General features: G+C 41.3%; 2 protein-coding genes across 5 annotated transcripts in view; one reads left to right on the top strand and one right to left on the bottom strand.

Moving 5' to 3' along the window:
- Positions 1-10,830, bottom strand: part of casp7 (caspase 7, apoptosis-related cysteine peptidase) — a 30,932-nt gene extending 20,102 nt beyond the window's left edge. The window contains exons 1-2 of one of the 3 annotated variants that reach the window (XM_064321240.1): positions 10,651-10,830; positions 9,847-9,971 (exon numbers count right to left, since the gene is read on the bottom strand). In XM_064321240.1, the coding sequence (XP_064177310.1) occupies positions 9,847-9,947 (101 nt within the window). In that variant the 5' untranslated portion in view covers positions 9,948-9,971; positions 10,651-10,830. Of the gene's footprint in view, positions 1-95; positions 915-9,846; positions 9,972-10,650 lie in introns of those variants that run through there. The other 2 variants (XM_064321241.1, XM_064321242.1) reach the window with 2 other exon arrangements.
- A 735-nt stretch (positions 10,831-11,565) lies between these two features.
- Positions 11,566-16,718, top strand: part of nrap (nebulin-related anchoring protein) — a 31,984-nt gene continuing 26,831 nt past the window's right edge. The window contains exons 1-8 of one of the 2 annotated variants that reach the window (XM_064321230.1): positions 11,566-11,793; positions 12,210-12,304; positions 12,639-12,726; positions 14,419-14,523; positions 14,774-14,878; positions 15,209-15,313; positions 15,533-15,640; positions 16,350-16,454. In XM_064321230.1, coding sequence (XP_064177300.1) covers positions 11,722-11,793; positions 12,210-12,304; positions 12,639-12,726; positions 14,419-14,523; positions 14,774-14,878; positions 15,209-15,313; positions 15,533-15,640; positions 16,350-16,454 — 783 coding nt within the window. In that variant the 5' untranslated portion in view covers positions 11,566-11,721. The remainder of the gene's footprint in view (positions 11,794-12,209; positions 12,305-12,638; positions 12,727-14,418; positions 14,524-14,773; positions 14,879-15,208; positions 15,314-15,532; positions 15,641-16,349; positions 16,455-16,718) is intronic. The other variant, XM_064321231.1, reaches the window with a different exon arrangement.

The following is a 16,718-nucleotide window of genomic DNA, read 5'->3' as shown; positions in this document are numbered from 1 at the left end:
CCGCACCGTTACCCCCCGTTTTCAAACGCGGCTCCCTCCCAGCTCCCCTTCCACTCCCCCCCCGGGTGTCCATAACGGGGCTAGCGCACACCTACCTGAGGTCCTCATTAATCACCACGCCACTCTGCATCTGAAGCTCCTCTTTTTTCTCTCCTTTTTCGGCCCCCAAAGCTGTGTGTGGTCTGCGTGTGCTAGGAGCCCCACATGCTCAACGCTACTCTATAAAGGCTGAAGTGCGAGTGCTGAGCGGCGGGCCTCGCGGGGCCCTGAGTCAGCAGGTCACCACGCCAGACTTTTCTAAAGAGCCATTCAGCTGCACTGCTGAGGTCATGAGGGACGCCATCACCTCTCTGCTGACAAGCACATAATCCAGCCCCTGCACCCACTCTACTATATATACTCTACATACTAAACATACAACACGCTCCCACCCTACTATATATACACTACACACTAAACATACAACATGCTTCCACCCTACTATATATACACTACACACTAAACATACAACATGCTTCCACCCTACTATATATACACTACACACTAAACATACAACATGCACCCACTCTACTATTATACCCTACATACTAAACATACAACATGCTTCCACCCTACTATATATACACTACACACTAAACATACAACATACACCCACTCTACTATATATACACTACACACTAAACATACAACATGCTTCCACCCTACTATATATACACTACACACTAAACATACAACATGCACCCACTCTACTATATATACACTACATACTAAACATACAACATGCTCCCACCCTACTATATATACTCTACATATAACATGCTCCCACTCTACTATATATACACTACACACTAAACATACAACATGCACCCACTCTACTATATATACACTACACACTGAAGATAGAGCATCATCCCACCCTACTATATATACACTACACACTGAAGATAGAGCATCATCCCACCCTACTATATATACACTACATACAGCATGCCCCCACCCTACTATATATACACCACACACTAAACATACAATATCATCCCACCCTACTATATATACACTACACACTAAACATACAACATGCTCCCACCCTACTATATATACACCTGTAGGGCAGCTGTAAGTTGTTTCTCTGCAGTCCTCTCTCTGAGGGCTCAAATGTTTTATTTCTGCATAAGCTCCCAAATGAGCCTGTCTGTTACTTTCAACATTCCAAAACTATCTTTCACTTCAGGATCGCCAGACCCCTCATGCCAGATACTCATAATTCTAAGATCAAAGCTATAGATGACACTGCGGGGGATTAACAATCTCCTTGCATGTAGTGGAGGCATAGTAACAAATGTTCATTCGCTGTTAACCACGCTCGCGGTGTGATATCTTTGGACTGTGCCAATTCGGCACCTAGATAACTGCTGCATATTACATTACATTACAGGCATTTAGCAGACGCTCTTATCCAGAGCGACTTACACAACTTTTTACATAGCATTTTACATTGTATCCATTTATACAGCTGGATATATACTGAAGCAATGCAGGTTAAGTACCTTGCTCAAGGGTACAACGGCAGTGTCCTTACCTGGGAATCGAACCTGCGACCTTTCGGTTACAAGCCCAGTTCCTTACCCACTGTGCTACACTCCGTCCCTATAGAGCACCACCGGCGACTAGCTCATTATTTCAAGGCTGCTCCATTCACACCAGCAAATGGAGGAAAGTCTAATTGAATAATTAGCAAATACAATTCCAATATCCAACAGGTCTGAAAAACTCAAAGTGAGTGCAGGCTATTAGAATATTACAGTATCGCGTTGCTGAGTTCCCTAGTCTGCACGACTTAGAAATAATTCTTCTCGCAACCTAAACCAAAAGTAATCATGTTTGGTATGGGTAATACTCACAACGAAGGTCGGGGTACAAAGTATATTCACCTTTCTTGTATTGCTAAATAATTATCCAACTAGATCAAAACTGAATAAATATTTACCAAAGTTATTGAAACCCACCCCACAATTGTAAAGGCGGACGTGATATGAAGGTGTGTCTTCCAAACAGCCAATGACAGTTCAGACTATTCACTCCCGGCCAGGTTTTTAAGTCAATGACCACCGAGGCGCGTCTCTTCCTTTTTCCTTTCTCAAATGTTTCCTTTTTCCTCCGTACCCGAGTGGTGGCTCACGTCGATTTTTAGGAAGCTACCCTAGAACTTAGCGTGTGCTGCCTCAGCTGGGTCTCGGGGATGACTTTCTCCTCCCTCTTTCCTCTCTTCCTCTCCTCTCCACACTCCGACTCGTAAGTAACGCCATAATCCGAAGTTTAACCTACCGTTAGATATTTATACGTACATCCGTATGGAGCAAGCAGTAGCAAGACAGCGGCTAGACTGTAAACCTAATTGTATGCTTAAAGAACTTTGTGTTACTTAGCGCTACTGATTGTTGTCTGTCTCATACTAATCATAGGCTGCGTGCGTAAAATGGTATTAGTTCATAGTGAGTCTCTGTGTAGCGGTACCCAGCAACCTTGTTGAGAGAGCGCTTCAATTATGAACTATAATACTAATACTGTAACGTCTGACTCGTCACTACATTCTACATTATATGTACGGAATTGTATTGTGCTATACTGTGCCATTATCCTATCCCATATTACAACCAAACTACTTAACTTCCAATAACAATTATTTGTCATTAAAGCTTATATTTTTGTATATGTGTGTTTGTGTTTCCTCTCTCATGCTGGAATGATCCACCAACAAGGTCAAATAAAGACATTTGGATTCAAAAGTGCCGCTCACATGGGGTCTGTTCCAAGTGCTTCACTGGAGGTTATAGCCTACATTACGAGTACTGTGCCAGAAGGCGTGGGCACCATGCTATAGGAACGATATAAAAACTTGTGAAAAGTACGAATGGGGCAACTAAAGTGGTTTCTGAAATTAAATATAAAAGACACAAGGAAGGACTGAAAAAAATTCATCTATTTTGGGTTAGCAAAATGACACTAAGTGGGAGCTTATATACCAAAAATAGACTTGACAAGAGTTGAGTTCCATCAACACAACAAGGGGAAAAAAATAGAATTTAGTGGAAGCTAAATTCTGCAGATATGATTTCTGACAATTACAAATGAGTGGGACTGCTTGACCGGCCATATGGGAAAGGGGAGGACCTTTGGGATATACAAGTCCAGGCTTGACGTAGTGCTGGATAGTCTCTAGATATGGCCTCAAATTAGTGCCAAAAGTATTTTGTATTTGTAAGCAATGACTTGTGCTTGCAACTTATGGTTTGTGTTTGTACATTGCGAGTTGAAACCAAAACAAAAGTATTTTGTACTTGTAAGCAATGACCTGTGCTTGCAACTTATGGTTTGTGTTTGTACTCTGCAAGTTGAACCTGTAAAAAAAACGTTGTGTTTGTGGATATAGATTTTCGTGAGGGGGGAGGGTCACGTCTGTAAATTAAAATGTACCTGTGTTTTGTGATCTGAAATGGTTTATTAACATTTGTGAACAGAAAAAGTATGAATGCAAAACAGTTTTTACGTGCGATGCTCCCTCTACATGCAACGCACAGTTTACAAGAAGAAAGCTACAGACAGACTTTTGGCACTGCTTTTACGCTTCCGGTATGGAAAGCCAATCGTTCAAGGCATTTTCAACTATCCAATCAGCGCTCCAGTAGAGACCAGTGTTGCCATATTGGGCAATTTTCCCACATTGAGTCTCCAAGAACGTTGTTATTAAAGGGCATATTGCAGATTGGAGACCCCAGTGAATCAATGTGTAGGAAAATGATGTAGGAACTATATATTCATAAGAATATACTTATATATACACTACAGTGACTTCTGGAGTCGTTTTTGTGAGAGAATTCTACTTCCGCATCTAAAAAAAACGTGACATAACAAAAGGGAGCGCAGTCAAGTTTTACAATAAGAAGAATGGGTACCGTGTCATTCTACAGTCAATATCTGGGAATAAATATTGCAAGCGTTAGTTAGTAGTGTAATAATTTTTACGAAATGTATACTTAACCTTGTCTGAAAATGACCATTTGAAAAGTTAATGCAGGATTTAATCATAATCAGAGTTTTGTACAGGTGAAGAAACGGGACTTCACTGCTGCATCTCTCTCCCCCTTCTCTCTCTCTCTTTCCTCCCTCTATTTCCTCTGAACTTTTTCTTAAGTTTGCCCTTATGTCTTGTAAAAACGATTAAATCCTGCATTAACTTTTCAAACTCTTACCTAAATGCTAACCACATCACAGAAATCTAAGCACAAATATCTCTTTAAACAGTCAAAAACTTCATATGAATGTAACACAAAAACATGGGAAAAAAAAACTCAGTATGCAGACTGTTTTTGGCTGGACCGCAACAGCGGGGCGAGCCCTACAAACTTGAATGTCTGTGACTAACTGAGTGAGTGATGACGTCACACCATTGGTCACCCGGTCCAGCCATATACTAGGTTTTGACCTGGTATAGTTTATAATATGTAGATGCTCTGGATTACACACGCTGCATGCTGCAATAGAGCATGCCTGTGAAATATAAAAATGCAAAATTCTGCTCTGTGTTGTTTAACCAGGGCATCTACTCGCTACCTTCTACCAAGAAAACCCCAACAAACTCTGATTTTAAAATCCAAATAGGTGCTGCTTTGTGGCTCATCATTATTATTCCAGTGTGTGGATGGACCCCACCTTCTGGTATCAAATTTGGACCAAGCCAGTACTGCTAGGTGCCAACAGCCCTGCAAAGCAATACATAATTACCCAGTGTTGTCCAGATGTCTCATCATTCACCAGTGACCACTGCTTGTCAATTGGGCACTCACAGTCTGTTTGCTCAAACTGCCAAGGAAGTACCAGCTTCACAAAAAATGGGGGAAAAAGGTTTAGAAAAGAAGTCCAAATGGAGTCTCAGTTGTACTCTAGCTGGTCTCTGGGAGACATGACATGTCATCAACAGGAGACACACAACTGATGATGTGAATCAGTGGTGCCAGCTATCTCTTACAGTTTGCACTGAAACCGCAAGATCTACTCCTTTAACAGAAAAGGCCCCATTTGTGTTTTCTATGATTCCAAGACTGTTTTAAGAAGCCAGATGAAGGCACTATTGTGCTGATGTGCAAAATGACCTGAGCCTTCCTGTGCAAATTACACATGGGGGTTATGGAGCAACATGACCAGTGCTCCTTTGCACACACATCAGTCAATACCATCAGTCTGCATCCATCCATTAACTAACCCCTTATTGCTGGTAAGGGTCACAGGGAGGGCTAGAGCCTATCCCAGCATTGGGCAAGAGGCAGGAAAACACCCTGGACAGGTTGCCAATCCATCCCAGGGCACACACAGTATTCACTAATACCCGCAGGCAATTTAGAGTATCCAATTAGCCTAACCTGCATGTGTTTGAACCGTGGGAGGAAACCAGATTACCCAGAGGGAACCCACGTAGACACGGGGAGAACTGCTAACTCCACACGGCAATTCATACCCGGGACTTTCTTTCTGTGATGCGACAGTGCTATCCACTCCACCACCGTACCACCCCCAATTTGCCCGCAGAGATTTTGATTTGCAAAAGAACACTGCTCTCTACTCTCTCATTTGGAAACACATGACAGTGCAAAACAAGGCCAGAATGTTTTAGGCGCTCTGGGACAGACATGACTCACGAAACTGAATCCAACCCTGACATTCCTGAAAAATGCGGTAGAACCAGAATAGCTGCGGGTGTCTTTTCCAGCAGCTAATACATTCAGCATGGAAAAATGACATGGAGGATTTTGAAAGTCGGGCAAACAGGTTGCTGTCATTAGTGTATGAAACGATGTTCCGATTAGCACATTAGCTAAGAGATGTCCCGGCTATTGTGCTAGCCACAGCTCATCCATCCAACAGCTGAGCGCTGTGAACCTTGAGTCTCGCTGGGTAGCACAGGGCCTTTCAGGTCTGGTATTGATCGCTCTCGCACCCCAAAACTGCTGGGTCATGCATTCCCATGCTCTTACCTGCTATTGTCTGTCGGGATCGAATGGTTCTTATGTGTCAGGGGTCACAGGTCACAGGAAAGCTGAAAAGCTCTTCTTTGGTACAGGGACTAGATAAACATCTCCCCCCCCCCCCCCCATTCTCTTTCTTTCCAGTTGCTGGTTTGACCGGTTTGTGCCTTTTGCAGTAAGTCGATGGAACTTGAACTCTGTCTGGAGCTGGGCGGGAGCCAACTTTCCCTGTGAGCAACAGGAAATAAACATGACAACATTGCAAAACAAAGCAAAGTCGAGAGCGACCAGGGGTTTTCCACCCTTATAGAACACCGTCGTGAATATAAACCCTTAACCCTTCTGCAGACAGAGCTACCACGAGCACAGCTGCCTCAAATTTGAAAGGGAGTTTCCATTAGGAGCTTCAAGAGCTTCCTGCTAGCGTCATGTTTTCTCGTCTTTGTACTTTTAATCTGCCAATACATTTGCCTCCATTGTCATGCATGTGGCCCTTATTGTACGTTATCCATTCAGACGGCTCTGTGGTGGAGGTTCAGTTTTGGCAGCTGGCAAGGGGCTACGGCATCGCCTGTGAGCTCAACATGCAACCATCTGGTTGATTGCGAAGTGCCCAAGTCTCAATGTGCCACACACATCACCACCTCCATCAAAATGAAGCTTTCAGAGAGCACTACAGTGGAGTATAGGATGAATGTTTATTAGTTTGAAAACCCACTGATTTATTGAGTAGCTCCGGCTGTGAAATTGCTGTTATGCACCCCATCAGGTTTGAACTCAAATGGCTCTCCATCTGACTGCACTGGCTGGCGTAGGGCCCAAAAGCTTGCTGAAAGACAGCAGCGCCACCTTGTGGGTGAGAAAAGTCTTACACTTGGGAAATCTGCTTGAATTCAGACACTGGGCACACAGTGTCAACCCTCCGACCACTTCACCTATTGGAACAGACATTTCATTTACACACAAATAAATTATTTTCAGTTCCTCTTGAGAAAAACAAAGCTCACAAGAAAAAAAATTAAAGACAACAATGTGTAATGTACTCCAGCACCACAAGTACGCTAGGTCAAAGATAGAGCCACAGCCATTACCTTGTATCGTTACCACACAGAATAAACCAATTGAAAAGGTGACAACTTATAAGTACCTGGGTTTTTTAATAGACGGTGGTCTCAATTTTAAGTTTCATATAGTTTTTATTTTAGAAACAAGTCCTGTTTTTCTCTTGAGGTGAGACAGAGGCTAGTCTCAGCTAGTTTCTTATCAGTAATAGATTATGGAGACATTTTATATATGCATGCACCTTTAGCTTCATTGCGTCAACTGGACATGGTGTATCATGGGGCACTGAGGTTTGTCACAAACTACAAATTTTTCACACATCACTGTATTCTCTATAGGAGAGTGGGCTAGCCCTATCTGGCATTACATAGGCTGTGTCACTGGTATATTTTCATTTACAAGGCCATATTGAAATTGCTTCCATCTTACCTATGCATGTACATTGTCCAGCAGACAAATGGAAAATACCGGCTTCGCTCACAAAACAGTGTTTTATTGTGTGTGCCAAAGGCTCGTACTGAGGCTGGCAAAAAAGTGTCCCAGTTCTCAGCTCCTTCAGCGTGGAATGAGCTCCAGAAATAACTTAATTTATCATTAAATTATTTTTTTTAAAAGGCTTAATGTTATGGAAGAAAGTGAAATTTGTAATTGCTTTGACCAGGGCTCCAGACTAACTGTTTACAGTGCAACATTGGTTGCACTGGTGCAGCTAATTTTTTCATTTAAAGGAAGGAGGATTATCTACAAATACTGAAATAACACCTCAAGACATCAGCTAGAAAGTTAAAACTTGGTCGCAACTGGGTCTTCCAGCAGGACAAAGATCCTAAGCATAGCTCCAAAGTTGTAACAAAATGGCTTAAAGACAACAAAGTGAAAGTATTGGAGTGGCCATTACAAAGTCCTGACCTGACTCCCATAGACAATTTGTGGACTGAACTGAATAAGTGTGTCCGAGCAAGGAGACCCACAAATCTGACTGAGTTACACCAGTTCTGTCAGGAGGAATTGGCAAAAATTCCAGCAAAGTATTGTGAGAAGCTTGTGGAAGGCTACCCCAAGAGTTTGATTCAAGTTAAGCAACTAAAAGGCAATGCCACCAAATACTAACAAAAATGTGTATGTCAACTTTTGACCCACTGAAAATCTGATATAGTACATAAAAGCTGAAATAAATCAGTCTCTTAGCTATTATTTTGAAATGACCTCTCATGGAAATAAAGTAGCTACCCTAATTGACTTAACACAGGAAATGTATGGTAACATAAAATGTGAGAAGTTGTGAAAAATTGAGTTTGAATGTCTTTAGCCTAGGTGTATGTAAACTTTAGGCCTCAACTGTATATATCCATATAAAAATGCACATGTTTAGTTAATTCTGTTGTGAACAATAATGGTGACAAAGAGGAAGACTAGGCAAATGCCATAGAAGAGCTGTAAGTGTCTGTGCTCGCTAACTAGATACTGCACACTTTTGGGTTGACTTACATAAGGGGGCTGTGTCCAATGAAAAACAAGCACGAAACCGTCCAGACCCATGGCGCACCTGTACAAAGTGTCATGAGTAAAACTTGGCTAACTATATAGCTAGCTAGCTATGGCATGTCCTCACCTTTGTAATGTTATTTGTTGTCCTCCATGTGTCCATACATCTGTATCGGTGGCACATGCTAACTAGGTTAACTAAAGTAGGCGAAAGGCTAACATGTTAGGGTTAGCTAAAGTAACGTTAGGCGATAAAGCTGTGCTTAAAAAATTTTTGCCGTTCGAAGTGGTGATTTTGGGAGATGCACCTGCGCATGCGTCCTACTAAACGAAGCACCACCTGCGCATGCGTCCTACCAAACGTCCCTCTCAGGTCGTCCGTGAGTGAGTGATTGAGTGACCCAGTGTACCGAAAAATTGTACCGAAAACAGCTGATGGTTAGTAGCCTACCGAAAATGAAAACAGGCGAACCGCGGTTCATATATTAGCACATTATTTTATTTTAATTTAATGTAGTTCTCCGGTTTAAAAAGTAGGCTATAGACAGAGCATTTTCCCACAGAATATTTAATAGCCAAAGAACCAAGCCCTTTCTTTCCCTATTTTTAACAAAATTTTGTTTTCGATTTTATTCTAAACAATTTAGTTTGAAAGAATGCGTTTGATATGGCCATTTTATTTTACTAAATTTCCCAAAATGTGTTGTGTTAGCCCTAGATGCTGATGTCTTTACCGTGACTTGTTCTAACGGCTGCTTGAAAGAGAAAGTGCTGATATACGTTGGCTAAGTAGATACAGGCTATCGTTTTCTCATAAAATGTAGTCTACTTTGAGACATGTTTTTTTTAAAAATGCTTGTTATTTCATTGAAAATAAACAGCACACTTGACAGTGATGTTCGATTATTATCCATTTATTATCCATATTTCATACCCACTTTCCTCACCAGAGACTCCTCACAGCAAGAGGAACGAACTATTCTTGTGTCGTTCGCCAACGACTCGGGCAAGTGTACTGTCGTTCGCGAACGATTCGTGCAAGTGTACTGTCGTTCGTGAACGATTCGGGGCGGGCGCAGTACGTTCAGTGAACTGCGAACGATAGTCAGTCAGTGAACTACCAGTTCACGTTCGCGAACGAATCGTTTCACGAAGTGATTCAGTACACTTCGTTCACCCAAAAGATTCGTTCTTTTGAACGAATCGTTCGCGAACGACACAACACTAGGAACAGTTGAGGTCGCGTCTCCCCCTGACAGGGTGACTCACAGGTACTCACCTCCCGAAGAGAAGGAATCTCCCTTTTCTGTCCGGCTTTGCGTCGGTGGTGTCCTCTAGCTCCTCCCCAATGTCCCCTATTGCTTCCATCTCATCTGCCATTTCTGTAGAAATAGGCTTACTAGTCTAAATAATAAAATAGAAAAATGCATGAAACTTAAATGACAACTTCAAAGATTAAATTAAAGTATGATTCTAAACTATTCTACCTCGTTTCCAAAACGATACTCAAAAAAAGGATACACATTGAAACTATTATTGCTGCGGGAAACAGATGAATTGTTTAAATGTTAATTCCATTAACGTTAGTTGGCTAGCTAACTCTAGATAACTCACTGTTTATATATCTAGTCCCTCTTATATCGATAATTCCGCAGGCGAGGATTTAACTAATGGCATGTAGGAGAACACGCTAGATAATAGATTTATCTGGATTTTTTAATCGCAGCGAATTATTTAGCTGGGTAACTCAGATCAAATTAATTCATAACGAGCTAAATTGGCGATAGATGGTAAGGTATCAATATGCTGAACTCTTGCCTTCTTAGCCATATGTTGTTTGCGTTTCACATATTGTAGCTAATTTATAAACGTTTATACAAAACATGTAGACTCGAATCAACCAACTAGCTTGTGCTACAGTCGAAACAAAACTTTCAATTAGGTGCTCAGCAATAAAATGAAATCGTTCGATAGACTCGATGGATAACAGCGTGAAGAGCTGCTCCTGTACCAGCTAGCTAGGTAGTCGAATTTAGCTAACCCAACCTTTAGAACATTTTAAAACAGTATAGCTTAAACTTACTTTTCGTGTTCTGTTTACCTCTGCTCGGAGAATAAGTTAGTTGATCAACTGGGTTTTTTAGGCTAACGTTACAATAGACAATACAAGGAGTAAACCCGTGCCTCTTTCGGGTTTGATTAAATTTAAGACGGGCTAACGTGCAAGCTACTTGTAACAGGAAGAATTTGAAAGTGCTCCAGTGTTATGAACTTCCAAGGAGTTAGAGCGGCTATAATTCTTAAAGGGGCAGTAACACGAAATACTGTACTGTAATAATCTGTCTGTCTATTCATGAATACAATTAACAGGCCTTATAAACGTTAAACGTATTAATAATATTCGTTTATTTTTTCAATGGCGCATAACTGCTTAATTGTGTGGGTAGAATAAACTCATAAAGCATCTACCTCTGTAATTAAAACGTTGGGTTACTTGTAAATGGAAGAAACTGCTAAATTTGGCTAAATTGGTCACCATCTGGACTGAAAACTATGCACATAACAAAACGGGCTATGTCATGTTTTGGATACGTGTTTATAACTGTTTCAATTTTCAGAAAGACGCAACTTTTAACTTTAGCATGGGCTCTTTAATGATCAATTCTGAGTACCCTACATCAGCATCAGTGCAAGTGTCTGTAAAAAAGAAAACATGACTGGTGACGAACCAGTGACGAATACACCGTTGCACTGCAATCTGCAAGCGGCCCATTAGTTCATGTATTTATTTTGAGGAGTTGTCTTCCCAGTAGCTATGCAAAGTCACCAGAGTTAAACCGTTTCGTCCGTCTCGTCATTACACAAGCATCGCAAGTGACACTCCTGAAGTTGACTGACTGTTCAGAACGTTATGTGGCTAAGAGGCCAATCATATGCTGTCCTTTTACCGTTAAGGCCGGAGGGGGCGGTCCCGCTAGGACAGTAAGAGGTACCGTTTGGCACTGTGAGAGCTAAGTTTAACAGAAGTGTGCGCTTAGCTTGGAGTCGGCAGCGTGAAGCAGTCTGAATTCTACCTTGTTGCTCAAACTTTTTATTTATTAATTCATTAATTTATTCTTCAGTTTATTTAATCTTTCTAACGGGTCTATTCAAAATGAACATCCAGACTTGTGCAAGGTGTAAGAATGTTGTGTACCCAGCGGAGAAGATCAATTGCATTGATCAGGTAAGATTGCTTCTCTTGGCTGAGATTTTAATCTTAAACAAATAAATAATTAACTAAAAAATTAAACAATCATTCAAAAAGTAATTTATACCGGAGTGATTGTTTGCTTTTATGGCAAATTGTTTGGGTTAAGACTGGTAAGTCATTAAGCACTGCCCTGTCAGGCCCATTACCAATAGTTAGTACCTGATTTAAAGAATTCCATGAGTCCTGAAGGTATGTGTTACCTGTGTCGTTGTGCATTTTAACACAGTAATGCGCAAAGAAGCTTATCAGAACATGGATCATTCTGGGTCAGCCTTCAAAGGCCACTGTCCCATGCCTTTGCCTGTAAATTAGATTCAAGCCATATTTCTAAAATTAAATATCAGAAATGTCTGAAGCATCATGTAGCAATGGCTTCTCTTCTTCCCCAGAACTGGCACAAGGCTTGCTTTCACTGTGAGGTCTGCAAGATGGTTCTCACAGCAAATAACTTTGTCAGCCATCAGAAGAAACCATATTGTCAAGTGTGAGTATGCTTACAATTATATCTGTATATCGGCTTGCTAAGATTAATCACCTTGTTACTGAATAAGAGGCCCTCAACAGCATATTGTGTTGTAACTGCATTTTTTCAGGTCACAATTGAAGATGGCATGTCCAACAGAACCTTGTAATGGATAATATCTTTCCTTTTTTAATAATATAAATCTTTATTTTGGGATAAATATTTTTAATAGTTCTTAAATATGATTTAATGGAGGGCTGTTGGTTAATCTATCTGCACTTTACAGAATGTTCTCCTTTACTGTAAGTGTAATTCTGATGAACTTTAACCTTAACAATTTCTCCCCCTCCCCCAGGCATAATCCCCGTAATAACACCTTCACCAGTGTCTACGAGACCCCCATGAACATCAACGCTAAGAAGCAGACCAGAGCTGTCAGCGAGGTGAGCGACCATGTGCAACATACCAAAACCCTTTGAATCACAACCACCAATAAGCAATGTCTGTTCCCCTGCCAAGGACATTCCCCATTGTCATATTAGTAACACACACCGTGATGCTGTGGAGGTATGATCTCACACGCAGAATTATATCTATGTTGATGTCTTTGAAGTATGTCCTTACGTGGTGTGAAGTCTATGGGTCATAGGATAGTGTGAATCATTTCCATGACGGTCTCTCTACGTCCACTGGTACTGTGACTCTCGGGGATTAAAATGACATAATCTCAGTGAGCCTCAACAATTTTAATTGTCAGAGCTATGATAACATAAAAACTGACATCAAAACTTTTGAGTTTCTGATACACTGAAAGGAATTAATGGTTTGTAATGAGAGAAGCAGAGAGTTCTCACTATGCTCCTAACCTTATAGCAACAAAATTCATGGAAATATGTGTTTGAAAATAATGGCACAATTAGGGACACAGATTGGAAAGTACATTGGAAGGAAATTGTAATGAAATTGGAATGAAGAGAAAAATTAACATACAGTGGTTAATATTTATGTATCATAACCTTCTGCATAGGCCTATAGTAGCATATTGTATACTGTTGCATATTACATATTTTACCATTAAAATTCATCATGCATTGTAGCCACATAGAAATGGTTGCGTATGTATGTATTAAAATGAATATGTATTTATATATTAGGCACATGGCTTTTGTATATAAAAGTAAAGTTTGCACTTGGTATTTTAAGAAATCATAGGGGGTAGATCGCAGTACCTGTGCCTGGTTAGGTTAAACCTTGTACCCCCTGTGTGATTTTAACGGCTTGGAATGTGGAATGAGGTCTGGCTCTGAGCAGGGTCTATTTCTGTGATTCTGTGACACGACACCTCTCTCTTTCTCTCTCTACCCTCCCTCTCTCTCTCTGTTCCTCCCTCCCTCTCTCTCTCTCTCTCTCTCTTTCTCTTTCTCTCATCTTTCCATCTTTCCCCTCTCCCCTCTTTCCCCTTCTCTCACTCCTTTTCCTCGTTCTCTCTCCCTTTCACTTGTTGTTTCTCTCCCTTCTCTCCCTCTCTCACCATCTTGCCTACTTTATCCCCACAGAAGTTAAAATTATATCCTAGAGGAACTGTCTCACCCTCTGAAACTGTCTCACATCTCCCCTCTCTGTGCAACACCACCTGGCTCTGCCAGTCTCTGCATTACATCCTGTTTGCCTTTTTGACATGCTATTGATAGGCTTCTCTAAGGCCTGCAACTCTTTTCTGAAGATCCTGTGTGCGCCAAATTTATCAGACCAATTAAAATATTCAAACTAAATGATGATTTAAATGTATACACGTTAAGGTTAAATTGACCCACATTCAAGGCATTTATGAAATACAGATTTAACTCAATGCTTCCCCTTTTTGATTACCAATTTGTCAATATGGCAGCCTGTGTGTTTCAGCAATCTGTACCTGTGTTAGTCATATTTCTGGTTTTGTCTAGTGGTTTTAGTTTTCTTGAGGGCAGTCTGTGCACAGTAAACTGTCTGGTGTTAATTCAACTCTAACAGCACATATGAATCCAACAGGGAACATATGTACTCTATAAGAGTTGATTTAACACTGGAAATTTTACTGTGTAGGTCTGTTAACTTGTTTTATAGCAGTTTGTAGACATAGTGTTTTTTTCCTACAGATCAAATATCGAGAGGAAGGAGAGAGGTACATGTCAACTTTCCACTATGATATGAGGTCAAAGGATGTGGAGCATGCTCGGAGGGTAAACCAGTTAGCCAGCCAGGTGAGGACAGCTGGGGGGGAGGTTTCTGGTTTTTAAAGGTTTTGTGATAAAATACATATTTAATATGAATCATGTAGAGAGTTGAGAATAATCATATATTGTTTGTAGGAGTATACTGGAGCAATGTCATGTCATCTTTCCTGAGAATAATATACTTCATCATGAAGAGGCCATAGAGGTCTCTGAATGTAAGCACCTTGAGCATGTTATCTATGTCTGCTAATTTTGCCTCAATGTTCAATCCTTCCAGAACGCATACCAGTCAGAGCACAAGGAGCAGAAGGCTTGCTTCTCTAGCTCTGTCACTAGCCAAGAGATGATGCACATGACCCAGATGCAGAAAACCATCAGCGATGTGAGTGTTCTCTTTACTTCTCAACTCCCGCAATTTCCCCCTGAGGTTTTGTGCATTTTGGGTAACAGTGCCCTAAAAGGAGCTGCATAAAACCTACCCTTGCCCCCAATATCATGTTACTGTGATACAGTAGTAATTTTAATCAACACATGTTAATGCAATGTTTGGGTTTGGTGATTAGGCTATAAGGAAAGGGATGGTCTGATTATAGGTGGAGTATTGTGTGATTGAGGGTGTGGCTTGTTTGTAGGTGTAGCTCTGTGAGATTGCTGGTGTGGCCTGTTTGTAAGTGGAGCTCTGTGTAAAATTGAGGGTGTGGTCTGATTTTAGGTTGAGTACACTCGCGGGCATGAGGAGCAGCTGGCGCAATTCACTTCAGTCGCAGAAACCCCAGATATTCTACATGCCAAGACTGCCAGTTCACTGGCCAGTGATGTGAGTACAGAAACCAGGGAACAGTGAGACTGTGACTCTGGTTGTTACAGTAGTGATGGTGCATGAGACTGTGACCTTTGTATGGTGGTTATGGTAATGATGATGGTGTGAGACTGTGCATGTGTGGTGGTTCAGAATGTGACAGTGTGAGAGATTCTGTGTGCAGTGTTGGTGGTATCTGTAGTCACAGTCTCGGTTGGTGCTGTGTTGTGCTGACAGGTGAAATACTCAGTGGACTACAAGCAGACAAAAGGCAAAGGCAGCTATCCAGCCATGATCACACCAGCCTACCAGCTGGCCAAGAAAGCCCACAACTTAGCTAGCGACGTGAGTGAACTAGCCATAGTTTCCCCTGTTCAGGGTTGGTAGTGTGACAGCCATGTTTCTGGCTTTTGAAAAGTTTCTGATCGGGGTCAGGACTAGGGATGGGTATCGTTTAGATTTTGCCACTAGCAATGCTGAAATGATACTTTTAAAATGGTATCACTGCCTGGGCAAATACCTTCTTTAAAACCCGGAGCAAACGACAACATTAATTAAATTGTTTTATTTACTTGTTCAAATCATTTATACGGTTTTTCTTTTGCCATTTTGACTGCGTTTAATGTTAGCTTGCTTGCAAACGGTACCTGCTGTCACTGAGTCGACAGAGCGAGAGTAACATTAGCTACTGAAGGTATGTGGCACTGAAATGAGGCACCAAAATCTGCGTGCCAACTCGGTCTAGTACGTACTGTCCATATGGGACCTGGCTGGTACCATAGTGATACCAGGTTTTGGTACCCAACCCTAGTCAGGACTGTGCTACACTGACCCAGTAGTACAAGAACCATTAGCCTGTCATTCGTGTACATTGTGGATTGAGGACTAAATCCAAAGATTACATGCAAAATGTGATTGCTTCATATGGATATTTTTAACGTAATATTTTTGTGAATCTCATTTAAAAAACCTATAGTACACCGGTATTCAGATGTTAATATGGTCGGGATATTGAGTTGCGGCTCCTGTGTACATGCATTTTTAATTGATGTAGCTGGAGTATAAACGGGGACATGAGGAGAGAGTGTGTAAGTTCACCTCCGTTAAGGACACGCCAGAGGTCTTGCTGGCGAAATCCGGCGGGCAGCTAGCAAGCGACGTAAGCACACCACTACTCTGTCTTGTTGAGCTAACAGCCATGTGACCATCTTACTTACCCGTGATCAAACAACACATGAATAGAGTACTGAAATCTGTCTCGCATGTGTGTTCTGTTAATAACCACACATTATGTTGCGGTAAATGTCTATATACTGTTGCTCTTGTGGTGTGTGAGAATCTGTGCTTGAATGCTTGCTTGGAGCATGTATTCATATGTATGTGGGCTTGATGTAGGAATACAATTTATGTGTTGCTCTCTCAG

Source organism: Anguilla rostrata, chromosome 2, assembly GCF_018555375.3.
Source record: "Anguilla rostrata isolate EN2019 chromosome 2, ASM1855537v3, whole genome shotgun sequence".
NCBI classification, from domain to species: domain Eukaryota; kingdom Metazoa; phylum Chordata; class Actinopteri; order Anguilliformes; family Anguillidae; genus Anguilla; species Anguilla rostrata.
The sequence above is the reverse complement of the archived record's forward strand: the minus strand, read 5'-3'. Positions and strand labels throughout refer to the sequence as shown.